General features: G+C 59.4%; 1 protein-coding gene across 1 annotated transcript; it reads left to right on the top strand.

Moving 5' to 3' along the window:
- Positions 1-22,943: 22,943 nt before the first annotated feature.
- Positions 22,944-26,294, top strand: NKX1-1 (NK1 homeobox 1). Its single transcript, XM_039220354.1, has 2 exons — positions 22,944-23,421; positions 25,411-26,294. Exons 1-2 carry the CDS (start codon positions 22,944-22,946, stop codon positions 26,292-26,294), a joined length of 1,362 nt encoding a protein of 453 aa, XP_039076285.1.
- The last annotated feature ends 547 nt before the right edge of the window (positions 26,295-26,841 follow it).

The raw sequence follows: 26,841 nt of genomic DNA, 5'->3' as shown, positions 1-26,841 counted from the left end.
AGCCTGGCGGAGGGAAAAACAGTCCCGGGAGGTCAGCTGAGATTGGAGCCCAGAGACACACAGGCCCCATCACAAGGGCACCTGGGACAGCTGGGGAGTCAGGGCGGCTGTGCCAGAATCAGGCCGGAACTCTGGGTCCCTTGCACAGAGATGCAACTCAGACTGGTGAGGCCAGCAGGCGGGTTGGGGTGAGGCTCTGATGTGTCAGCTGCTGTCTCCCTCCCCCTCCCCCTCTGCCTCTCCCCCATCGCTGCCTCTCTCTCTGCAGGCTGACCCAGCCAGGGGACGCTCCTGGTCAATCAGAGAATTTTCCACTGTAAGGGATGACCTCTCCCCCCGGTGCTAATGGGCACGTCTAGCAAGGACTCAGACCCTGACCACCCAAACTCCGGAGCCCCCTCCCTGGCTTTGCCCTGGTGTCTGTTTACTCACGTATTATCGGGGCGCCCCAGGGGCTTGCACGGGCAGTGCCCAGCCTTGGGGACGATGGTGGGGACCCCTCCCAGGGTCTCCAGTGCTGGACTACAGCACCTTTGTCCACAGGGGTGGCCTGCCCCCATCACGCCCGAAGTCTCTGCAGTCCTGGGGTGGGACCAGGTCTCTCACCCGCCCCCCCCCCCAAGATGCTGTGGCCTCAGAACACCCTCCAGGGCCCCATCCAAGGAGGCAGGTTTGGGGGAGAGTGTACTTTGAGCCTGGAGACCCCAGCACGGCCCAGAAAGTGTGTGGCCACGAGTCCTCCCGTCCTGGGGCACTGAAGCTACGTCTCCATGGACCCCCACTCCCTGCTCTCGGGGGAGAGCTCAGGGGCCTGGTCCTGGACGGGTGGCCTACATGCCGGTCACCTTCTGCGTGGCCGGTTCTGACTGTAACGCTCAGCCTGGGGCCCTGCAGGGAGATGCAGCCTAGAGCAGGCTGTGGAGGGCTTGCTCCCAGCCTGGATGCTCCTGAGCGCCCCCCGCCCCCCTCCAGGCTGGAAGCCAGAGCACAGCCTTGGGGTCGCACCCAGGCCCCCTGCCCCGGCAGGAGGGACTGCCCTGCTACAGGACGTGACAGCGCACTGTATTTTTCCCTTAATGTGACAGACACTTAAAGCAGAGAAGGGGACTCACGGCCCCTATAAAGCAGCGGCCCCGTCTCTCAGGCCTTATTTTATTCATGGCAATAGAAATAAAAGTGCCTTTTATGGGGCCTCCCGTTTCTGGCCCCCCGACTGCACAAAGACATCATTTATGAGGACGCTGACTAACTTGCTTATGAGGCTCCAGCCGGGGGGGTGGGGGTGCCCACACAGGCATGGTGTGGGGCTTCCACGGTGGGCAGAGCAGGGCCTCAGGACCCCAAGCCACACAAGGACGGTGGCACATGGTCCCAGAAGCCACCCCGCTGGCCAGGGCATCCCAGGGCACCGCAGCCACTCTAGTGAGCGGGGATGACCTGTGTCCCACCCCAGCCACCGTGGACGCTGCGGGGCTCCCGACCATCTCGCTGGACCCCATGTGGTCACGTTCTCAGGTGGGCAGGAGAGGGCTGCCTGTGGGCTCTCGCCATCTGAACCGGACACAGAATGGCCAAGCTCGTCCATTCTGCACGATACCGGCCCAGGCGCTGGGGCGTGTGGTCCACCGCCTGGTCCTGAGTGTCCTGGTTAGCGAGGTGCCGTCCCCTGTGGGTGGGGGTCAGCCAAGGCCATGGAGAAGGGGCGGCCTCCAGCAGGAGGCAGGGCCAGAGGCTGCGGGACCTCAGGCTGCCCCCTGGTGGGGGACGCAGGTGGCCACGGGGGCAGGTTGGGGGCTGTGCCAGGTGTGGAGGCCACAGCGGGGCAGCGTGGATGCTGGAAGGGGCACGGCCTGATGTACGTGCACTTACGCACCAGGTGAAGGGGGTTGGGTCAGAGCGTGGGGCCTTCAGGGGGGGCCGGGGCGGCTGTGGGGGAGACCCAGGGCCTGAGGACCAGTGCTGGTCAGATGTGGAGGTGAGAAGGGGTGGGTGGTGCCACTGGGGGCAGGCAGGGGGCGCGGGAGACCCAGGAGAGTCTCTGGACGTGTGGGTGGAAAAAGGGATCTGGGCTGCGGAAAGGACACCCAGGAGGTCCTGTCCGGGGGCAGCGGGCGGGCGGGCCTGGAGCCCGGGGAGGGGGGGCAGCGGGCGGGCGGGCCTGGAGCCCGGCGGGGGGGGGCAGCGGGCGGGCCTGGAGCCTGGGGGCAGCGGGTGGGCCTGGAGCCCGGGGGCAGCGGGCAGGCGGGCCTGGAGCCCGGGGAAGGGCCTGTCCCGGAAAGGGTGCGGGGGGAGACTGGAGACAGGAAGGGGTGTGGGGCCCAGGGACCCTGGGACAAGAGGAGAAGAGCCAAACCAGCTGCAGTCAGGGCGCCGAGAGCCCACAGAACTCAGGGTCAGTGGAGAAGCGGCTTCGTGCCCCAGGCCCTGTCCCTCCTAGGAGCCAGTCCCGGACCTGGAGCCACAGTGACTCAGGGTCACACCAGCACAGACACCTCTGAGCGCCAGCAGCCCCTGTGCCCGCCCATCTTGTGCAAGTCTGAGTGTGAGCCCCTGTAGTGTGCAAGCCCATCTGAGTACACTCTCAGGCCTGGCCTGTCGCCAGATAACAGGTTAGGGCCCAGTGACCTTGGCTTTGGTATGGAGCCCACTTTGCTACAGAGGGAAGTGGGTGCTAACCGCCCACGAACTGCGGTCTAGTCCCCAGAGAACTGAGTCGGCATCGACTCGTGGTAGCTTATCCATCGATCGGGGCTTCGCGCTGACTCTCCCGCCCACTTACCGCCCTTCCCGCGACTGCAGCGTCGGAAGGGCGCCGGTCAGCGTTGATATGGACACGGGCCCCGGAGCGCCCCTCGGGCATCACGCATCCTGCACCGGCGCCCAGGACGAGGGCCATGTGCTCGCTGAACACCTGCGCCAGGCTCCCGAGGCGGCGGGCTTCCGCTGGAGGCGGGGTTGGGGACCCTGTAGCCATGCGGCCTCCGACCAGAGGGCCCCGCGCTGTCGGGGGCAGCCCCTCTAGCACCCAGGGGCCTGCTGCCACGAAGCCACAGCAGCAGGCTTCCCGAGAAACAGGCCAGCGGGACACATCTGGTGTCACGAGGTTCGTGTCCCGGGGTTGGCTTGCGTGCCGTGGCGTCAGCTGGACACGCTGAGGACCCACGGGGGTGGCTGGCTGATGTCTCCAGGTGGGGCCCCTTCCTCCCGGGGGCCTGCGGGCCTTTGACTGCTGACAGGAAGCCCCATGTTAGGGGCTGCGTCCTTTACTTGAGGTCCCCTGACGACAGATGTGACAACACCTGCTAAAGACACAGGCTCGCAAGACCCGGGCAGCTGCATGCTCGCGGGGCCCCCACGTCCAGCTGCCGCGGCAGCGCCCCCGGGGCCGGGTGTGGGCTGCCCTCGCCGTGGGGCCGGGTGCATGGAGCTTGCTGCAGGGGAGAACACAGGGACTTGCCCGGGGCCCAGATACAGGCTGGAAGGGGGCCGCCAAGGCCCAGGGCGGGGGCCCGGCGAGGGCTCCAGGCGGCCGGGCCCCCTTCCCGGCAGAGCCGCCAGGCCACCAGCCCACCTTATCCTCCCTTCTGCACCAGCAAGGCAGGCTTGGGCGCCCTCCCCGCAACCGCAGGATTGTCCATGGGCATCGGTACCTCTCCTCCCCGGGCCCGGGGTCTGCCTGCGAGTGTCACTGTGTCACCGGGTGGCCAGACACCAGCCCCAGCCTGAGTCACTCTTTTCCCAGGTTCCAGGACCGTTGGCTCCTTGGAGTCCCCCAGGCTCAGCAGCTGGCACCTCAAGTCTGGGCCCGGGGCCTGAAGACAGTGAGGGAGCACTTGGCACGCGCTCGGAGGGCGGCCCCGGAGGGCGTGCGCACATACGCGGCAAGCTCGTGGTGAGCACCCACGGGAGGAGTCAGGGCCACGCCCCGCAGCTGGCAGGACGGGGTGGCCTCTAGTGCCTGGGTCCCTCCCCCTGCCACCTAGGGGCTCATCACTGCCCCACCCCATTTCTGTCAGCCCGTGCCTTCTCCCAGCCTGGACCCCTAAATCCAGCTGCCTGCTCAGCGAGTCCTCCGGTTGTGCAAAGAAGTGCGTGTGACAAAATCCAACTGTCAACAGGCCCCTCGTGTCCTGCTCCCCTTCCCTGGCCCAGGAAGAGGCCTGGTCCCCCAGGGGCTCTCACCCAAGTTCAGACAGGGACCTTCCCCTGGGCCGAGCCCTGTAGCAAGCTCTGCTTCCCAGACACACCCCTCACTCCACTTCCACCCAGCAGGGTCCCCCAGCCCCCAAGCCCTGAGCTGCACCAGCGCCCCTTCCCCTCATGGCCACCCAGACCCTCGGCCTTCTCGGGCATCTCCCCCCGGCTGGCCCAGGCTCAGGCCCCCAGCTCCAAGGCCAGTGGATGGACTGCCTTTGGCCAGAGGTCCCGCCCCATGCATGCACGTGTGACCAGGGTGGCCCCACAGATGGACAGAGCAGGACTTGCCGGGCCCCCAGTGGGACAGCAAGGCCCGTGTCACAACCATTCCCACCCTCCTCCCGGGCCTGTCTGTTAAGTCTCGGCCGGTGCATCTCAACGAGGGGCGGGCACCCAGGTCTTGCCCTCACTGGGAATGCGCACGCACACCAGCCGCGGGCACATGGTTGGCCTGAGGAGCTGAGAAGAGGCCCCGGGCCCTTAGAAGTGAAGGTCCTGAGGATGAGATGGAGAGGAAGGTGGATCTAAGGTGACGCTGTCACCCCACTCCCAGCAAACCCCCAGAGCTAAGCTTCCACTTCTGCAGGAGCCCGGCACACAGGCTGCCCCAGGCCGACTGTATATTGGAAGCGGATTGACTCGGGTCCCACTCACTAAAAGGCTGCTGGCCCCTCCAGCTCTGCAGGCAGAGCCGCCTCAAAGCCCAGGGGGAAGCATCCAAGTGGATGCAGAGCCCTGTCACTCACCCTGCGGTGAGCTGCTTGGTGTGAGAGGGGGAGGGGGGAAGGAGGTGGGGAAGGGGCAGGACACCCCAAGACAGGAGCTCCTTCCTTCCCAGGCCTCGAATCTTGCACAGCCTCAGGGCCTTGAAGCCCAGGGAGAAGGCGTGGGAGGAGGCAGAGGTGACGGCGGGGGGTGTCACACCACCCATCCCAGGACCCCCTGGCAGTGCCTGCTCTGCTGCCTGTCTTTGAGATCCCCCCAGTCTGCTTTGCAGCGGGAGCCCAGCCCACAGAGTCAGAAGGCAGGTGCAGCATGAGCTAGGCACAGCCCGGACCTCTGCCCGAGCTCCTCCAGGGTTTGGGCACCTGGGCACCTGGGCACCTGGGCACCTGGGCACCTGGGCCCAGCAGGTTCAGAACTGTTGGTTGAGGGAATGAAAGAACGGCCTGAAAGCCCTGCCTTGAGGATTAAACTTCTGACCAGGAAACTGCATGATCGTGTGAACAGAGGGAGTCGGCACCATGCCCAGGGTCACCCCCCCCCCCGCCCTGTGCCAAGTGGCGCCTGCTGCTGCTACTGTAGCAATATCAACGTCCTTACAACGATTTGCTGGCAGCTTCAATCACCACCTTCAAGCGCAGAGGCAGGAGCCTTCAAATGTGGGCCTGCGGGGCCAGGGCATCATGTAAAAGCCAGACCCAAGGGCGCCTTCCCATTGGCCCTGGGGGACCCACCGAGTAGGGCCTCACTGTGGGGAGGGAGCAGGCGTGAGGGCCAACCACTCCAGGGACTGGGCGCCGGGGAGGACGCCTGGGAAGGTGCTCTGTCCTACAACCATGGCGTTGGCCTCTGTAGAACCTTTAGCAATAAGAAAGTTTATTTTAAAAAGGGGAAAATCAATCCACAAAAATGGAAAGCAAACTGGAACTAATGAACTTACCACACAGAAAAAAGAGTTACTTTGAGTGACAGTTAACACACAGAATTCTTACACGCGCGCCAAATGAGACTTATGCTAAGGACACACAAAAAAGCTGCATAAAGAACCCTTAAACAACACCTGGAGATCCTACTGCTAACAGAAACATCGGTGTCACTATCTTGAAATGATTGTAGACATATCATAGTACGAAGCATGTAAGCAATTCTGTTAAGGTCTTTAGGAAACAAGATTTTGAGTATGAGAGAAAAAACGAGATGAAATTGCAAATCAAAGAAATGAAGTTTAAAACCATAATCTGAATAAACCATCTAAAAATAAAACTAAGAAAACAACTCCATTTACAATAGCATCAAAAAGAATACAATACTTAGGAATAAATTTAACCGAAGAGGTGAAACCCTGATACACTGAGCACCACAAAACACTTACTGAAATTAAAGACCTAAATAAAGGGAAAGATACCCTGTGTTCATGGAGTCAAAGACTAAATATTGTTTTAAGATGATAATCTTCCCTAGATTAATCTTCAGATGCAGTGCAATCCCTTTCAGAATCAAAGCTGGCTGCTTTGCACAAATTGACAAGCTGATTCTGAAATTCTTACGGAATTGCAAGAGGCTCTGAGTTGCCGAAACAATCCTGAAAAAGAATAGAGTTTCGGAACTCGCTAGGAAGCGATGGTGCTCAAGGCTGAGCAGGACGGGCATGAGGGCTGACAGAGGTCAACACACCAGGACAGAGTCCAGAAACAGAACGTGTGTCCAGGGTCAATGACTTGACAACGTTCCCAAGACCGTTCAATGGGCAAAAGATGGTCTTTTTAACAAATGGTGTGGGAAAACCAGTGTCCGCAGGCAAAAGAATGAAGTTGGGCCCTCCCCTCAGACCATATACGAAAATTAACTCCAAATGGATCAAAGGCCACATAAGAAACAAAACTATAAAACTCTTAGGAAAAAAACAGGGGTGAATTTTCATGATCTCAGATTTGGCGGTGGTTTCTTTGTATGATACCAAAAATGTCAGCAACCAAAGAAAAAATGGACCAATTGGACCTCATCAAAGTTAACATTTGTACTTCAGAGGACACAATAAATAAGTGAAAAGACAACCCAGAGAATGGAAGAAAATGTTTCCAAATCCTATAAATGGTAAGGACTTTGCATCTCAGATATATAAAGAATTCTTAACATTCAATAATAAAAGACCAATAATTTTATTTTAAAATGGGTAAATGATCTGAAGAGACATTTCTCTAAGGAGCATATGCAAATGCCCAGTAATCGCATGAAAAGATGCTCAAGATCATTAGTCATCAGGGAAATAAAATGAAAACCACCATGGGACCCTGCACAGCCACTCGGGCGGCTCGGCCAGAAGCTCAGCTAAGAGATGCTTCCAAGGGTGTGGAGAGGCTGCGACCCTTAACGGCCTGGTGGGAGTGTCAAACAGTGTAGCCACTTTCATAAAGAATTTGGCAGTTCCTCAAGGATTAAACATAGTTACTGCGTGACCCACTACTTTTTCACTTCTAGATATATACCCAAGAGAAATGAAAAAACTGTCCACACAATAAACCTCACGGATGTTCATAGCAGCCGTTTTTATAATAGCAAAAGGTGGCGATGATCCACATCTCTGCCAGCAGATGAAGGATAAATACAGTGAGGCATATCCACATGCTGGAATGTTACTGGGTAATAAAAAGGGGTGAAGTCCTGAGGTGGACTCCATGCCACTACGTGGAGTCCCAGGAGGAAGGAAAGGAGAAAGTGCATTAAAAAAATATTTGAAGAAATAATAGCCCCAAGCTTCCAAAATCTGTTGCAAGACATAAATTTACAGATTCAAGAAGCTCACTGAACTCTAAAGAAAATAAATGCAAAGAAATCCATGCCCAGAAATATTATAATCAAACTACTGAAAACCAACGATGGTGAAAAATACCTTTAAAGTAGCTGTAGAAAAATGGTAAGTCACATACACGGGAAACGTGACTGCAAAGACTGTGGATTTCTCGTCAGAGACCATGGGCACAAGAAGGCAATGGAGCCACACATTTAAATACTGACAGAGACGAACCGTCGACCCAAATTCTATACCCAGCAAACGTCCTTCAGGAATTCAGGCAAAATCAAGCCACTCTCCAATGAAGGGAAACTAAGAGAATTTGTCACCAGCAGAACTGCTCTAAAAGAAATGCTAAAAGGGTTACTCCAGGCAGCATGGAAATGGTGCCAGAAGGGAGCTTGGAACTTGAGCGACGAAGAGAAAGAAATCGTAAATCTTTATGTGAAACCCTGGTTTTTCATCTTACTTCTTTATCATATATATGATGGCTGAAAACAGAAGTGACAGCACTGTCTGGGGAATTCTGAATGTATGCAGGTGTAATAAGGAAACACACCAGGGGCGCCTGGGGGTGCAGTCAGTTCAGCGTCATGATCTCATGGTTCGTGGGATTGAGCCCCACATAGGGCTCTGCTGATGGTGTGGATCCTGCTTGGAGGTCTTTCTCTCCTTTTTTCTCTATCCTCCCTACCTCTCTGTCTGTCTCTCTCTCTCTCTGAAAATAAATAAACTTTAAAAATAATAAGTAAAAATAATGAAACGACAGCAACTGTAAAGGGAGGTTAAAGGTGGTCTGAAGGCTACGTTTTCTGCACTCCATTGCAAGTGGCAAAATATTCACTTGAAATAGACTGTACCAAGTTCAGTGTCTGTATTGTAACCTCCAGAGCAGTCGCTAAAAAATAATTATACAAGGAGATATAGTAAAGACAAATAAACCAACAACACCCAGCAAAGTGGGATACTGAGAGAGAGAGAGAGGAAGGAAGGAAGGAAGGAAGGAAGGAAGGAAGGAAGGAAGGAAGGAAGGAAGGAAGGAAAGGAAAGGGAAGGAGGGAGGGAGAAAGGATCTCATGGTTTGTGAGTTTGAACCCCATGTCAGACTTTGTGCTGATGGTGTGGAGCCTGCTTGGGATTCTCTGCCCTCCCCAGCTTGGGCTCTCTCTCTCTCTCAAAATAAATAAATAAACTTAAAAAAAAAACACCTAAATGTGCATTCACCAAACAACAGATTTTCAAAGTACATGAAGCTGAAACTGATAGAACTGAAAGGTGAGGGGCGCCTGGGGGGCTCAGTCGGTTAAGCGTCCGACTTTCGCTTAGGTCATGATCTCGCGGTTCGTGGGTTCGAGCCCCGCATCGGGCTCTGTGCTGACTGCCAGCTCAGAGCCTGGAGCCTATTTCAGAGTCTGTGTCTCCCTCTCTCTCTGACCCTCCCCTGCTCACGCTGTCTCTCTCTCTCTCTCCTAGAAATAAAAATATTAAAAAAAAAAAAAAAAGAACTGAAAGGTGAGATCAATTCACAATGGTGGCTGTGACCTCAGCTGTTCTCCCTCTGTGTCAACAGGACAAGTACAGGCAGATCCGTTCAGGAGGTAGAACTGAGCACTAGTAAAGGACTGGTCCTAAACGACATTATCCTTTACACGTGCCCACGAAACATTCTCCAGAAAGATCAGGTCCTGGGTTATAAAATCAACCTAACACACCTAAAAAAATTCAAAGCACACAAAGTATGTCCCTGACCACAGCGGAATAAAGTAGAAATCAATACAGAAGGGTATCTTGAAAGCCCCAGAGGCTCTGATGCTCATGCACTTGTAAATCACCCATGGATCAAAGAAAACACCTCTGGGGAAATCAGAAAACATTTGAAGTAAATGAAAAGAAAGCTTTCAGTATCAAAATTATTTGTGGGATGCAGTTAAAGCAGGGCTTAGAGGGAAATTTATAGCATTAAATATTCCAAGCTTCCTCCTGAGTGAACTAGAAAAAGAAGAAAGAAACTCAAAACAACCAGAAGAAAAGGAAATCCTAAAGATGAAGCCCAAGCCCAATTAAAAACAGAAACAATTTACATAAAATCCATGAAGTAAGAGATGACTCCCCGGAAAAGCCTATTACATTGATAAACCTCCAGCCAGGCTGATGAAGGAAATAGAGAAGAAATAAATTACCACTAAGAAGAGAAAAGAAGGGGGCATCACTACGGAGCCTACAGACATTCAAAGGAAGAGTAGGATCTACATAGGTTCTGATTCAGCGATCTCAATGGACCGACCAAGTCCCTGAAATCCAAACTCAAAATTTGCCCAAGAAGAACTAACCACCTGAATACCCTCTATCTACTGAAGCAATTGGGTTCATAGTAAGTAACCTTTCAAAGAAGAAAACTCCACAGATAGTTTCACTGGCAAATTGTACAAAATAGTTAATGATTTAAAAACAACAACAACAACAACAACTCTACATAATCTTTTCAAGAAAGTAGAAGAGGGGCACCTGGGGGCTCAGTCGGTTAAGTGTCCAACTTCGGCTCAGGTCACGATCTCACAGTTTGTGGGTTTGAGCCCCACATCGGGTTCTGTGCTGACGGCTTAGAGCCTGGAGCCTGTTTCAGATTCTGTCTCCCTCTCTCTCTGCCCCTCCCCCCCTCAAAGGTAAATAACCATTAAAAAATGGGAGGGGGCACCTGGGTGGCTCAGTAGGTTAAGCAGCCAACTCTTCCTTTCAGCTCAGGTCATGATCTCATGGTTTGTGAATTCAAGCCCCATATCAGGCTCCAAGCTGACAGTGCAGAGCCTGCTTGGAATTCTCTCTCCCTCTCTCTCTCTGCCCTTCCCCTGCTCTCTCTGCCTCTCAAAAATAAATAAATAAGGGGCGCCTGGGTGGCTTAGTCGGTTGAGCGTCTGACTTTCACTTAGGTCATGATCTCGCGGTTCGTGGGTTCGAGCCCTGCGTCGGACTCTGTGCTGACAGCTCAGAGCCTAGGGCCTGTTTCAGAGTCTGTGACTCCCTCTCTCTCTGACCCTCCCCTGCTCACACTGTATCTCTTTTTCTCTCTCTCTCCTAGAAATAAATAAAACATTTAAAAAATTTTTTAAAAATAAATAAATAAATAAGTTTAAAAATGTTTTAATAAATAGAGGAGATAATACTTTCCCATTTTATGACGACAGCATTCCCCATTTCCAACAAGAGACAAAGATAGGACCAGATAAAAAGCTACAGAACCACGAACATCTATGCAAAATCCTCAATGAAACACTAGCAAATTGAATCCAGCAACATACAGAAAGACTAAAAACGTCACGGCCAAGCATGGCTCTTCCCCAGAAGGCAAGAGTGGCTCAGCACTGCCTCGCCGACCACCACCGTCGGCCACACCAACAGGCAAAACAAAACCACAGGGGACTCAGTAGATGCAGAGAAAGCATTTGATAAAATCATCTGTTCATGATTAAAAAAAAAAACTCTCAGAAAACAAAGATTAGGAAGGAACTTCCTGAACCTGGAGATGTTGTAAAAAAGAAAAAATAATTTCAGCTTCAGGTTATTGTTGCTAGAATATAGGAATTTGACCTTGTGTCGGTCGCTTGACCTCCCTACCTGGTCCTGGGGAGGGTCGTTTGTCGCTGGGGTTTTCCATCATCACGCTGTCTGCACAGGGTAGGGCCAGTGTGAGGTTTTCGTTCTAATCCATACGCCTCCCACCTCCTTTCCTCCACTGACATATTTACAGGCGAAGGAATTTGGCTTGTGGAGACGTGCTTTAAAATGCCCCAGGGGGAGAAGCGTGGCCGTGGGGCAGGGACACAGGGTGTGTGACACCCTGCTGCACTCAGTGCGGGGGCGCTGCCTGCTCTCCTCTGCATCCCTGCATAGGTCTGGCCTATTTTATAATAAAGGGTTTTTTAATCTATTACAACAACCCCAACAGCTGAACAAATGGAAAAGGGGCAAAGGCGGTTCACGAACAATTAAAACACACATGACCAGTATTCGTGAGCACAACTGTCTCCTCACCAGCACATTCCAGTGAGAGAGGATTTGCCCACTACCTGTGGAAGGGCTCGCGCGAAACGGTGCGTGGCCGGGCTCGTTTGCCCAGCTCCTGCCCTTGAACCCAGGGACTCACATCTGCTTTCCCCTTAAGGGGGGGATGAAAACTAAACCAGAGTCCACACGGCAACGTGTTTGGAGTAACCTGAAGCAAACGGAGTGACAGTCAGCCCGGGCCTCTGGGGGGGTAACCCTGGGACCCCAGGATGGTGTGTGACGTGGGCAGGGAAGCCAAGAGCAAAGCTGCACGCACAGCACCCACGTGCACGTCTTTAAAGAGCAGGAAACACGTAAGGGGAGGCGGCAGGCCCTGCCGCGCCGTGGGTTCTGGGAGGTGCTCTGGCTCCCGGCACCTTCTCCAGGAGCACAGGTTGCTTGATCAGCAGAAAAGAACACAGAGATGGCAGGATCCTTCCCAGGGCCCCGCGGCAGGGCGCGGCCAGGTCCGCAGGGAGCCCGCGCGGCGTCCCTCCCACTGCTGGCGCCGCGGCCCCCTCGCCAGGGCTCCTGCCCGCCGCCACCCTGCTGGCCTCCGCCAAGTGCAGCCTGAGCTTCTCTGCTCAGCAGGCCCGGGGCTGCGTGACTCGGGGGAGGCGGGATCTTTACATTTCCTTCAGCTGGTGCACCCTCCACCCTGTGCCCAGTACAGTGGGCAGCCAGTGGGGGTAGGACCAGGGCCGTCTGGACAGAGGCCGAGGGGCCAATGGTCCGGAAAGAGGGAGGCACCGACTTGCAGAGGTCAGGAGGTTCACAGAGGGCCAAGGTACCCAGGCTCCTAGGGGGTCCGAGGCCGCTGGGAAGAGCAGACTGAGCTCCAAGCCACAGCCTGACCCATTTCCAGGACGCGGGTGGGCACCCAGCCGCTCGCCTCCCGGGGCCCACCCTCTCCGGGCCTGACTCCTGCGAACCAGCCCATTGTGTGGTTTGGGTGCAGAGCCCAGTGGGGGGAGGGCGAGGCTTCCGGGCACAAGGAGGCTGAGGGGAAGCAGCTGCCATGTGGGGGCGCAGGGGCTCACTCCAGGTGACTGCTTCCGTCCTGGTTTTACGCACAGGACAGCTGCGTTCCCCAAAGGTCACTCCCCTCAGGAGCAGCAGAGCCCGTGTCTGTCATCCCTCGTCCCTCCATCCGTCCAGTCTCGGGGGCAGAGTTGAGCTGGGACCTTTAGGGGCGCTACCGGAGCAGACAAACGAGAGTCTGAGTGTCGCCCGCAGGCTGGGGGGAGCGGGGCTCAGGGCCCAGCAGCGGCCAGCGTCCTGCGGGGGGAGGGGGGTGCTGAGCCCAGCGGGGAGGGGAGGAGAGGGATGCGAGCGGAGGCCTCTCTGACCAAGGCCGCAGGTTTGGGTTTTGTGCCTGGTCTGGAAGACACTGGAGCAGGGGAGGGGAGCCCTGGGCGTCGGGAAGTTGGGGGCCCTCTGCTGCAGACCCTCACTACAGAGAAACATGGCAAAGCAGGTGGGGGGGCGGGGACCAGGGTGCCTTCCTCACAGCAGGGCGTGCAAAAGCCCCTCGGCTGCTGGGCGCTGGGGCCAGAGACCCACACTCTAACAGCCCCACTGCGTGTGACCCCGAGGACCCCCCGTTCCGAGGGAGCTGGCGGGGGGGCAAGGGCCAGCAGGGCAGGCGCCCGGCCCTCCCAGCACCTGTCCCCAGATTAGATTTCTCTTTTCTCATTACCGCGGTAATAGGTCCTTCAGACCTCATTCCAGCCCTAGATATTATCTGACCCGTATAATTAATTAATTATAGCCCAAATATTATAGATTATTAAAAATAGCATAACTAATAGTGTAATATCTCAAGCTGTCGACTTTAATAGTCAACATTGTCTTGGCCGCGCTTATCAGCCCGGGACACCCGGTGAGAATATTGATTCCGGGTAATTTTAGCCGTCATCTGCCATCCTGACGGGGAATTGTCAGGGCCTCACCCAAGCCGGGGCTCATTTGAAATCGTTAAACCGCCGCACGGCTCACAGTGGATCTTAATGTTCCCTTTTTCTCCCCTTCAATATGTTTCAGCAACAGAGAGGAAAATAAATAGAGAAGTGGACGCGGAGAGAGGGAGGGAGGGGAGAGGCTGCTCTCAAGGGGAGGGAGGAGCGACTGATTTGTCTCTCTCCCTGGGGACCCTGCACCCTCCACCGCAGCCCCCCCCCAAGCCCCTCTTTCCCGGACACTGTCGGGTGCTGGGGAGGCTGCGCAGAGACCTGCACCCCTGACCTTGCCGGCGTAGCCCCACCCAGGCTGCGCCCTGGCGACCTCGGAGACCCACCCACCCACCGGCGGGCACAGGGCGCTCAGGCCACAGTCAGCCCCGAGCGGACACACGCTTACAGTCACCGGACCCCCCCCTACACACACACACGGAGCAGCACATGCAGAGCCACACGTGCGCGTGAACACACGGGCACATGCGTGTGCGTGCACTCGCCGGGGGCCTCCTGGGGGCCGGGCTAGGTCCAGGGCTCGGGACACCGAGGGGTGCGCGCGAGGAGCCAGGACCCCGGAAGTGAAGGAGAGAGGCCTGGGGTGCTGCAGTGCCGAAAGGCATCAGCAGGGGGAGGTTCCCCGGAGAAGACGGAAGCCTTGAGCCCCCACCCCCGCTGCAAACCCATCACCAGCTTCGCTTGGGGAAGGACGGCAGCTGCCCGCAGGCAGGCCCAGGGGCCCCTCACACACACAGGAGCCTCCGTCACACGTGGGGAGCAGCTCGGGGCGCGGGCCGCTGGGGGGCGGGGCCCAGTCTCCCCCAATCCTCCCCATCCGGGCCCCACGGGTTCAGCGGCTCAGCAGCACCTGCGCCGCACAAGCCCCGTCCAGCGAGCATGTGCAACCGCTCCACCTCTGGCACACGCTCGCCCACCCTCACCCCACTGGCCCCTCCACCACCCCCTCCGCGTCCCCTGCAGGGGGGAGGGTGCCCAGGGCAGCGATGCTCCAGAATCCGAGGCTTCCCTTGGAGTGTTACTCAAACTTCTAATTATGAATCACGCATGTGATAATAATTTAATAATCAGGGAGCCGTGCAAGAGGCATTAACCTCAATTAAGCTCATTACACGGCGTGACTGCCCCCACCACGTGCCCTCCCGACCCTGAGTGCGTCCTGCGGGGGTGACTGTGGCATATACATGCTGGGCAGGAAGTTTCACTGAATGCATTTATTGAACACTTTCTGTTTACCTGGCCTGGACCCCTCCTCGCACCCTCAGCAGGTTCCCGTGCCCCTTCCCCTCTTCCTCCCTGGGCGACCCAGCTTCCCAGGACACTGTCCACACTTCCTGACTAGGGAAGCACCACCTTCTCCAAGCCTGACCTTCGCACCCTCCCTCCCTGAGGCCTATCAGGTGGAAATGGAAGGACCGGCGGTGAGGGCATGCTCTCCCTGGAAACTGGGTAACTGCCTCCCCTCCTTGATGGCAGACCTGCCCACCTTGCCCATTTCCACCCCCATGTCCACCACAGGCCTCACCCTGTCAGACGTGTGCCATGAAGAGTAGTAGCCCAATGCATGGTGGACGAAGGAATGAGCCCCCACAGGATGTGGGGAGGGGGGAGGGAACACTGGCACCTGAGTCTGGGTGACTGGAGAGATGTCAGGGACAGCGGCCTGTGATTGTGGGGTGGGTGAGGGTGAGCAGTGGGTAGGCCAGCTGGCAGACACTGGGCGCATGGAGGTCTGCTCACAGACACTGAAGCAGGTAAGTCTAAGACCACTCCAGGATGCCACGGGTGGTAAAGTGCCCCACCATATCAGTCTGTTTCTGCTACAACGTTGCTGTGTAACAAATAGCCCCGAAGCTCTCAGTGGCCACCCACTTCCTGCTCATGACCATGATCAGCTGCCATTGGTTGCCTCCCACTGGGCTCATCAGGTGGGATTTAGGTGGGCTCCAGACCTTGAGTCCTAGTTCCCAGCTGCTCTTAAAGCCTGAGCTCAGAACAGGCTTCTGGTCCCTTCTGCGCACTGTGGGTCATGTGGCCAAAGTAGAATTTTAGTGGGTGGGAAGTATACTTTCCCCATGGAAAGGCCATGACCAAGTAAGAGGATGAAGGGTAAGAAAAACTGGTTAAATTATCCAGGGGCACCTGGGTGGCTCAGTCAGTTGTGTCCAACTGTTGATTTTGGCTCAGGTCATGATCTCACGGTTCATGAGTTTGAGCCTGTGTCAGGCTCTGTGCTGACAATGCAGAGCCTGCTTAGGATTCTGTCTCTCTCCCTCTCTCTGCCCATCTTCTCTCTTTCTCTCTCTCTCTCTCTCAAAATAAATAAACAAACTTAAAAAATCATCCAATCTATGATATTTCTGATTTAATTAGAGTTTTTTTCCAGTTGGATGGGGCTCGGGGGCACAGGAGTGAGGGACAAGAAGCATCGCTGTAATGTACATATGTGCACTGGCGCATCTGAGTCTGGAATTATGCTGCGCACAGAGACACACAGCACAGTGGGGGTCACAGTTCCTTCCTTGGGCAGGGACCTCCTGGGTTGGTCTTTGCCCCCATCTCAACCTGTCACCCCTGGTGAGACCCAAGCGGAGCCCCAGAGGCGTGGATTCAGGCGCCTGAGATTTACCGAGGCAGGAGAAATCCAGGAGGCAGTGTAGGAAAGGCAGGGACGGAACATAGCAAGGATGCCTTCTGGGAAGGTCTTGTCTTGGCATGATCTGCAGGGAGCCCTGGAGTGTAAATCCTGACAGCTGTCTAGCCCTGAAGGAGGGCTGGTGTCCCCCCAGGTGTCTCTAGGAATGAGTCTCTTATCAGCCAAGGACAGTTCTGAGTAACTCACGGGTGTGATCTTGAACCCTTGCATCCCAGCAGCAGGGGCAGGGATCTGGGATGAGATCTGGACAAGGATCTGGAAAAGGATCTAAGCAGGGATCTGAGTGGGGATCTGGGCAGGGGTCTGGGGGCGGGGGGACCCCGCCTCCATCCACTACACCAAGGAGAAAATTAATCAGCACCAGACCCCTCTGCTGGTGGAGGACGGAGCCACGGTGGCCAGGGCCCTGACTCCCCAGCCAGGGCCATTTCTCTATTCACAGGGGCCAGAGAAAAGGACCAGGAAGTCAAACCACTCTGGGGGTGAAAGTAGAGTGTGTGGGCTGAAGTGCTTGCCCCACCCCCTCAGCACCGTGCCTTCCAATTTTCCTTGTTACTTTTTGCATTTTGTATTCTGTCTTTACATTGATGGGGGACACAGAGCTAAGTGAGACACACACAGTGTCCAGGAGCCCACAGTCTGGAGCCAGAGCCACATGTGAACAGATAAAGATCCCATGATGTGTTAAAACACGAGAGTGAAGCTCGGGTTTTGGAAGGACACCTAGGATGGTGTCTGCCTCCGCGTGGGGAAATCAGGCAGCTTCCAGGCAGTGTTGCCAGTAAGGACGCAGGAATGATGCCTGTGGGCACGCAGCCAAGGGCGCTGCTGAAGAGGGAGCCGCAGGAGTAGGCGCATGCCAGGGTGGCCACTGGGCTCAGGAGCTCTGGCTACAGGGCACAAGCTTAGGGACCGCGCAGGACAGCCTACAGGGCCCAGTGAAGAACTCCTTAATGCTGGGCTGCAGAGCCCAGATGCCGGCCCTGGACCATGACAGCCTTCAGGTGTTTCTGGAAGAGGCATGTGATTTGACCTGTGCTTTAGGATGATGGAGGATAGACCGGGGGGCTAGGCTGTGGCAAGGGCAGTGAGAGGCAGAGGCATTCATCAGTGGGAGACTGTGACACCCTGGGCCCGAGGCACCCCCAGGCCCCCCTACTCACAAGGGGTCTTCTAACCACCTGCCTCCAAACAGAGTGGCTTAGGGCATTCCACCAGGTAAAAAAAGTCTATAGAAAGCCCGGAGTGCTGTGGTGGTTACTGACAGCAAGAATGCCTGAGCTTGGAGCCCTGGGTACTAACAGGACCCTGTAGGTCAGGGATACAAGGTGACCATTCTGGGCAGGATTGAACCCGGACATCCCTGTCGGCCCTGTGAGGTGGACCAGTGGCAAGCAAAGCGGCTGGAAAGGCCAAGGGCAACAAGGGGCATTCTAAAGAGAGAGCCTCAGTGACAAGGGCCCCTCCAGGCACCTACCTGGACTGCTTCCCTTTGGTACCTGGTAGCTGATTATGTCACTTTGCATCAGTAGGACTTGCATCCACATCAAAGTTCCACCACGTCCTGGCTGGGTGACATCTGAGCATGGGATCAATCCTCTTCCTCCTCAGCTCACCATCTGTGAGGTGGGAATCCCCACTGCTGCCCTACCTTCTGGTCAGAAAACCCTTTGAGCTAGGATATCCTCCATGGCCAAGAGAGGAAGCTGATGTGGGAGTTGGGTGCCCTCCCCCCCCACAGCACCCTTGAATGTACAGCCCGAGAGCCACTTTCAGTTTTGATGATTCAGGATTTTTTTTTCTAAAGTTTAAAGGGTGTAAACCTCACCTTTGCGTTTGACTGACTCCTTGCCATGATCCAGGCCCAGCGCTACGTGCTTTTCATCTTTGAATTCATGCAGCTTAGAAATAGAAGCACTCAAACCCAGGCAGTGAAAACCTTGTAAAAATCCCTGGCCCTTTGGTTGGCCCCGGCTTGGCCATGGTGAATGGGCCGGGGGGCAGCATGGACTGTGCCTGGACGCCACCACACACACACACACACACACACACACACACACACACACACACACGCTGCCGCCGTCGTCCTGCGCTGGGATATCCACGAGTTTGGGGAAGAGAGCCAAGCGTGGAGCGCAGACGTTCAAGCGGGTTGAGAACCGAGGGGAGCTTAGACGTCGGGAGGCAGCCGCGCTGTCCGCGGTGCTGAACGCGGGCTCAAGAGCGCGGGAGTGGGGGCGGGGCGAAGCGGCGGGCGCGCTGTCCGCGGTGCTGACGTGCTTTGGCTCTGTCTGTGGGTCTGAAGATGCCCTTGGTGCCGCGGCTGCGCGGTCCGTAGGGCGCAGCCAGACGCCCGTATTTCCATCTTTCTCAGGTGTTGAGTGTGGCGTTCGCTTGCTCGAGAAGTCAGGAGACCCCAGGAGAAGTTTATCTTTAGGAAGATGAATAAAGAAATCAATAAGTAGAAAGTTCTCCTCTTGTTTTTCAAACTCTGGGTGAGCAAAAGTGTTCACCGCGGATCAGAGCGGGTGGAGTCCTCTGACCTTCCCAGGAGGAGGGAGCTTAGAAGCCTTCTGTTCTCATTCTCCTCCTCTACCCCCCGCTTCCTTCCCACAGGCGCACAGGAGGTCGGCCCGTCCAGAGACAACACTAGGTCATCAGCAGGACTGGGTACGGACGCAAGGAATCAGAACACTAATTTGTAGATGGGGGTGATAATGCCTTCTCTGCATATTTCACAGCGATGCTGGGAGGGCCCTGGGCAATCTGCGGTGGGGGTATGCTTTGCATGAAACAAACAAAGTGGGGGTTATCCATCCATGTGCTCCTGTAGACCCTGAACATTGCCGCCCCTCCATCCTGTCCAATACAGCTCTCCAGATGCAAGAGAAGGGATGCCCCCCACCCCCGCCATGTACATGAAGGCTCTGATCATGTTATTCAGCTCCCAAGGGGAAGGTATAAAAATCACTAGAATCCAACCCCCTACAAATGACAAGTGAAAACACTGAGTAGGGGGTTTATAAACACATAAGTTAGTGGTGGGATGTCCTATCTGCTCTTGTGCACCCCAAACGTCCAAAACACTCTGATGGTGGGGAGAGGATGTGGCTTAGAAGGGCTGGAAGCTCAGGTCTCCCAATACCTCTCCCTCCAACGCCTCCCCTTCCTCTCCTGCACAATCTCAGCCCTCGCCCACAACTGTTCCCTGGACCACTTCTAAACCTTTTACCACCAGTCCCTCCCCGAGATTTCCACACTTGTTCTGTGTTGGTTACTGTCTTGGTGCACAGCCCCTCCCACCCCAGCCTGCCAGTGACCCCATCTGGTCCTGACTGACTTGCAGTGAGTGGAGGCTTAGCAATGAAGGGGTGTCTGCTGTCCACTGAGTAGGCAGAGGCATCCCTATCTCAGTCACTGATGTCACCTGTCAGTGCCCACCTGGGGCCCTGCAAGGGAAGCTGGTGGCTTGGAGATAACCCGATATGGCAGATGGGCAAAGATTGCACAAATGAGGGTCTAATTGACAATCAATTGTGATTAGGAGCAAAAAGACGTCTTTATAGCCCTAGACGCTCTGAGTTGAAGTTGGGGGGAGGGGAGGGTTGTTCCCGGGTATCTGAGACAGTAGGGTGGGTGGGTGTTGTGTACCCCCAGGACCAGGGTTGCGTCTTAGAGATGGGGGAGGGGCGGGGCAAGAGAGGATGCTGTGATTTCCCTGAGCCTTGTCCACGCAGAGCACACCCCTTTGCATGGGAACGTGACCCGGGGTTGCCTACGGAGCTCTGGAGCCCTCCCCTCACACCCCATTGCCCTGCCCCTGCTCCCCTGGGCCACGCTTTGCAGTTCATTACTCAGACCGTGCAGCTCCCGTTAGGCTGTTGCGAGCATGGAAGAGAGAGGCTGAGGAGGACCAAGCGGGGACTCTTGGCACCGCCAGACACCAGGACAGTCACAGCACTTTTGTCCAAGCACCACTCAGCCCTGAGCCGGCCCTCTCCTCTCGGCACAGCACTTCTGGCTGTGCTGAGTGTGTGAAGTGTTTGGTTGTATATTACAATATGTTATTTCATTATGCTTATTACATACCATATTTAATATGCTGTGTTCTCTTTACTACGCTTTAGTGGTACTCACCATACATGACACTATGTCTACATTACATAAAACATCATCTCATGTGTTTGTGTTGAATGAATGTAGCAAGATGCCTCACATTTCTCTTCCTCACCTGCAGGTGTCTAGTGTGTGGAATGGGGGTGAGAGCAGACCCATGCCCACACCCTGCCTAGCCAGCAGGGTGTAGGGGTTGTGACCGCCATGTTTGTGCCTCCCTGGTGACCTGCGGTAGGTGGGGGACAGGTGCTGCATGGAAGGGAGCATGAGCATGCACAGGAGGGCTTGTGAGGCCTGGCCACCCAGAGCCAGGTCAGAAGTCTGTCCTTGGGACCTGCCCCAAGGGCACCTCAGGCTGTGCCTGGGGGGCGGGGCAGTGGCAGCTCAGGGACTGGCCAGCCAGGGGCCCTGTGTGCCCTCCTCCTCGAGGAAAGAGTGAAAGGGACCAAGACCAGACCAGTGCAGAGTTGGTGAGTACTGGTGAGGCTGGCTGCAGGGAAGTGAGTGCACGAGTGGGTCATGCGCCTGAGATGGTGTGCCTAGGTGTTCATGAATGAGGCTGTGATTGTATGTGGTGCGTGCTGCTGAGTGAGTGTGTGTGTGTGTGTGTGTGTGTGAATGGGGTGTGCACATCTATATTCAAACTTAGCTGGGGGAGGGGTAGAGCCTAAGAGCCCCACCAGGAAGGTGGGGGCGGGAAGGAGATAATTACCTCCCTGTGATGAGAGATTATCCACCCTCCTTCCCCCAGAGGTGATTTATAATTTAAAGATAAAGAATAATCAAGTCCTGGCAAGGAAGGACACAGTGTTGTGGGTCTGATTGGAATCTCGGGATGGGCCAGCACGCGGGGGAGGGGAGGGGCGGGAGGGGGAGGCCTTGCCTCCCCCCCGGTCCCAGCCTCCCTGAGGCTCAGCATGTCCGAGCTTGGCCCAAATTACAGCCGATTGGTCCCCCATTATTTCCCCCAACTTTTAATTTCTGCTTCCAAAGGATCATTGCCCGCGGTAATTGCAAAGGACCCGTCCTTGTGCGCGGAGCAGGCTCCGGGGACCGCAGTGTGAGGCGGCGCGCACACCGCTCGTGCACACGCCTGCGCGCACACTCACGCCCGTCACACACAGCCTCACACCCTGCAGACCCTCGCACGCGCGCTCCCACCTGGGTCCCAGCAGCGGCCGAGGAGCTGGCTGGCTCTGCGGCGGGAGGGGGCGGGCGCCGCCGGGCAGCACGGTCCCGCCCTCGGACCCCGCCGGCCCTCCCGAGGCCGCAGGCCCGGTGGTGCGCACATCGCAGCTGTAGATGAATGTGCGCAAATAAAGGCCGGACCGTGGGGCTTGTTTCCCCGGGCGCGGGAGCGAAGGCGTTTGCCCTACGGTGTCCCCTTACTTGAAGGATATCGATTTTTATGTAGGCCGCCTGCTGTTTGTACGACTCTTCCATCCCCGTTTTGGGGGGCGGGGGCGGGAGGGCCGTCCGGCCTCCCTCATTTTCGATCCCACTTCTAAGGAGCAACCCGGGGGCCGCCGGCCCCGCCCCTTGCGGGAACCCGAGGCCGGGCCCTAGTTTTACGACGCGAAGGGGGCGGGGGCGGGAGGGGCCGGAGGGACCGAGACCCTGAGCAGGGGAGACCCGGAGACTCGAGAGGAGACCCCCCGAGACGAGCGACCGGGGGAGGCGGGACCGAGGTCCACGGAGCGAGTGGGAGGGGGCCAAAGGCACGCGGAAGGCGCGGAGAGCCGGCCTCCGGGGACGCCCCACCCCTCCCAGCCGAGCAGGGGCGCCGGGGCCTCGGAGACCTCGGGTGCGCCAGGGCTGCGCGCCTCGGAGCCAGAAGACAGGCCGCCGGGGCGCCGCGTCCCGCGCCGGGATGTCCCGGCCAAGTCTTAGCGCCCGCCCGCGCGCGCGCCCCGGGGCCTCCGCGGCCCCTCCGCCGACTGATCCCGCAATTATTTAAAAACCGGCGCTGCTCCTCCCCCTGCGCCCAGGAGGCAGGCGCACCGTCTCTGGACGAGCGGAGGCGCAGCGCCGCACCGCCGACCGCGACAGCCGCTCGCGGCCCGCACTCGGGCTCCGCGCGGCGCGTCTGTCGGTCGCGCCCGGGGCTCCGTCCGTGTGTCCCGCGCGGGGCCCGCCTCCTCCGCCCGGGGCCGTTCGCAGCCAATTAGGCGCGCGCGCTAACGAGGGCGGCGGAGCCCCGTGGCCGCCTGCGGGCGCACGTGTGTGCGGCGTGTGGGCGCGTGGGCGCCGCCGGCGGGGCCGCCATAAATGCGCGGGCCGGGCGCGGCGGGCGCCTGAGGCGGCGGCGGAGGCAGCGCCGGGCGGCAGCGGCCGAGAGCCCGCCGAGCCGAGGCCGCCTGCGCGAGGCCGTGCGGCGGCGCCCGGGCCGCCGGGAATGGGAGCCCAGTAGCCGGCGGGGCCCGAGCGGCCGGAGCGGCGGGAGGCCGGCATGAGCGCGAGCGGCCCGGCGGCTCCCGGGGACGGCCCGGCGCTGCCGCCGCCGCCGCCCGGGCCCGGCCCGGGGCCCGCACCGCCCGCGCCCGCCGCCGCCGCCGCCGCCGCCCGGGACGCCATGGACGGGCGCGCCGAGCTGCCCGCCTTCGCCCGCGCCGGACCCCCGCCGCTCGCCGCCAGCGACACGGTGCCCGCGGCGCCCGAAGGGGCCGGGGCGGCCCGGCCTGGCCCGCCGCCGCGCCCCACCTCCTTCTCGGTGCTGGACATTCTAGACCCCAACAAGTTCAACAGCAGAAGACGTCGCTGCGTGCTCCTGGGGCCCGTGGCGCCCGCCGCGTGCGCCCCGTGCGCCCCGGCCCCCTCCGCCGCGGCCCCCTCCGCCCCGGGACGCGCGCCGCGCTCGGAGGACCTGGAGCGCCGCGCCCTCGCCGCCGCCGGAGGAGCCGGAGCCGCTACCGGAGCTGAGCCGCCGCGTGAGTAGGACGCGGCCCGCTCCGGGCGTGGGGGGCCGGGGGCCGGGTAGGGGCACCGGCCGCATCTACGCGTCCACGCTCCCCCCTGGGCCCCTCGGCGAGCCTGGGCGGCCGGGTACCGAGGCTCAGTACAAAGTTCGCAGCGCGCGGGGCTCCGTCCGACCCGGACTCCGGGGCCCGAGCCGCCCCGCGCCTCCCGGGATGGCTCCGCCGGCCGGGTCCCAGGGGTGCGGGGCCGCGGGGCCCGCCTGGGAAGGCAGTTGGGGCCGGAGGAGGAGGGGGCCTGCGAGGCGATGGGCCCGTGACCTCCCCGCCCCCACCGTGGCCGCCGGAGGCCTCCCTCCCCGTTTCCTCCTCCTTTTTTTTTTTTTTGGACAAATCAGACTAATTGTGACAAAACGCTGGTTATCTCTGGAAAAACAATTAAATCCCTTCGATTACAGTTAAGGGGAAATGTGCTTAGCGGCGGAAAGCGGCCGGTAATGGGGCGGCCCGCGCCCCCGGCCCGGTCGATATCCCATTACGGCAGCATGCATATCTCTTTCAAGCACCTTGCAAACTCCCCCCGAACATCTAAATTATAGGGTCAAAATTCGGATAATTACTCGATTAAAACCTATTACACTTATTAGGGGCCGCTATTGATCGAGAATTGCATTCGACCGGCTCCTGATTGCTTTTGGAGCCCCCTCCTCCGGCCTTCCTCCCGCCAACTTCGCAGCCCCTCGCGGAGCAGCGCCGGGAGCGCAGGGCTCGTGGGCCGGGGCGCAGCCGGGACGCACGGGGGCCTCAGGGGGCTTGGCTTTGCGGCTCGCTGGTGGGGTCTAGATGGAGGAGCAAGCCCAGGCTGGCCGGAGGGGAGCCCTTTGGGCCTCGGGCCTAGCCCGGTTCTGGGGGCGTCCACCCAGGGCCTCCACCCGCATCGGGAGCCCATCCCAGCAGAAGGCCCTGCAGGTTCAGGGAGGGAGCCAGGCCAGGCCCTCTCCCTCCTCAGACCTCCCCGGGACAAGCAGAGCTGCGCGGCCAGGTGCTCTCCGGGCCCCCTGGGGGGCACAGCCCCTGCTCCGGCTAAGGGGGCGGGTGGGGGGCCAGGTCACGTGCCGCCCCGCTGCCACGGAACCACTGCAGCTGCCCTGGAGGAGTCTGCTGGTACCTAATTTGGTGTTTGCTCCCCGGGTTCTCGATGCAAACCTGACTCAACAGCAGGGGCCTCGGTGCCCGAGTGGGTGGTTCTGCGTGGGCACCTGCCCTGGCTTTTCTCGTGGCCGCACCACCACCTGTGGGCGTGGAGTCTGCCCAGGACAGACCCTTTCTTCCAAACGTCCCAGACCTCAGGGGCCTCAGCTAGGAGGAGCGGCCGTCGCCCCTGATTTAGCGCCCCACCCCAGGACCCCCAGCCCAGGGCGGGACCCCTGGTCAGGACCCAGACCCACCCGGGTTTCAGCGCGCGGAGGAGGCCTGCCAGCTTCCAGGGCCGGGAGGCTTGGCGTGGAATTGGGGCCAGGGCGGCTGGTTTTGGTCCCCAGGAGCCCCTTCCTCGCAGCCGGCTCCAACCCACCGGCCTCTGGCCCGTCGGCTCTAAAATGCCGGGTAATTGGCTGGCCCTCGCCTCCCCTAATTGGAGGGTAATCTACGCCGAAATAAATTAAATGGCCGTTAACTAGTTTGTACATTACACAAAATGAGTTTAATTAAGTTTGTATCTGCCCCGCGGATCGATCGGAGCTTTCACTCCGCGGTAAACCCCGCGCGCGGGCACCGGCCGACCCGGCCCGGGCGGCTCTGCGCGGGGGAAGCTTCGAGAGAAGGAAGCGAGGAGGGGACGGCCGGGCGCGCGGGAGAGGAGAGGAGAGGGGAGAGGAGGCGGAGGGGGCCGAGAGGGGCCCCGCCCGGGCGGGCGCGGCCCCCGGGGCGCGGCGGGCGGGCGGGCGGGCGGGCGGGCGGGGGGGCGCGCGCGGCGCCCTGACTGTCCTGTGCTCCCGCCCGCAGACGCCGGCGGCCCCTGCAAGGCGGACGAGGCCGAGGCCGGCGGCTACAGCAGCGGCGGCGGCGGCCGCAGCCCGAGCGCGGACAGCGGGGACGAGGCACCCGACGACGACGACGACGACGACGACGAGGCGCCCGAGGCGGGCCCTGCGCGTGGCGCGGAAGAGGCGCGGGGAGGCGGCGGCGGCGGCCTCGCGGCCCGCGGGTCGGGCTGCCCGGGCGCAGCCGAGGCCGAGGCGGCCCCCGGCGCGGTCGACGAGGCCGCAGCCCCCGGCGCCCGCGGGACCTCGCCCGAAGCCCCGGGCCCGCCGGGGATCGCGGCGGCGGCGGCGCCGGGGGGCGCGGGGACGACCCCCCAGGGCGCGGCCGCGGCCGCCACGAAGCCCAAGCGGAAGCGCACGGGCTCGGACTCCAAGTCCGGGAAGCCGCGGCGCGCGCGCACCGCCTTCACCTACGAGCAGCTCGTGGCGCTGGAGAACAAGTTCAAGGCGACGCGCTACCTGTCGGTGTGCGAGCGCCTCAACCTGGCGCTGTCGCTGAGCCTCACCGAGACGCAGGTGAAGATCTGGTTCCAGAACCGCCGCACCAAGTGGAAGAAGCAGAACCCCGGCGCCGACACGAGCGCGCCGACCGGCGGCAGCGGGGCTCCGGGCCCGGGCGCGGGTCCGGGCGCGGGGCTGCCGGGCGGCCTCAGCCCGCTCAGCCCGTCGCCGCCCATGGGCGCGCCCCTCGCCATGCACGGCCCGGCCGCGTACCCGGCGCACGGCCCCGGCGGCCTGGTGTGCGCCGCGCAGCTGCCCTTCCTGTCGAGCCCGGCCGTGCTGTCGCCCTTCGTGCTGGGCTCGCAGACCTACGGCGCGCCCGCCTTCTACGCGCCGCACCTGTGAGCGCGGCGGCCGGAGGGACCCGGAGGCGCCCGCCGCCGCTCCTGCAAGGCCTCGGTTGTGGACTCTGTATATAGCCCGTTGCTACAGAAGAGTTTTAAATTTATAAATGACTGTACGCGTCGGGGCCGGGCTCGGCCCGCTCGGAAGCACTTTGCTGAACTTTGCTCAATCAATAAACCGCAGGAGGCCGACCCCGCGTCCCTCGGGCTCCCGCGCGGCCTGCGCCGGCCGCGCCCGGCCCCGCCGCTGCGTACTTGGCTGCGTACTTGGCGCGACTGGGGCCCCTGGGGCTGTTGGACCAGCCGCGGGGTTCAGGACTCGGCTTCCCCGCGGGCGTGGTGTCCTGTGGCCAAACTGCCGTCGGATGGCGTCTGGGTTCCGCCACACACTCAGGCGCACACGCGCGTGCGCCTAGTGCCGGGCGACTGAGGCTACCGTCCAAGAGTCCCCCCATCCCGGACCCCCGGACCCCCCAGCTTCAGAGATGTCCCCTTCCTCCTCCGCATAGCCTCGGGAAGGGGGGCAGGAAGGAGACGGGGCAGGGCGG

This window comes from Hyaena hyaena, unplaced genomic scaffold (assembly GCF_003009895.1).
Source record: "Hyaena hyaena isolate Hyena2069 unplaced genomic scaffold, ASM300989v1 scaffold_886, whole genome shotgun sequence".
Classification (NCBI taxonomy): Eukaryota; Metazoa; Chordata; class Mammalia; order Carnivora; family Hyaenidae; genus Hyaena; species Hyaena hyaena.
The sequence above is the reverse complement of the archived record's forward strand: the minus strand, read 5'-3'. Positions and strand labels throughout refer to the sequence as shown.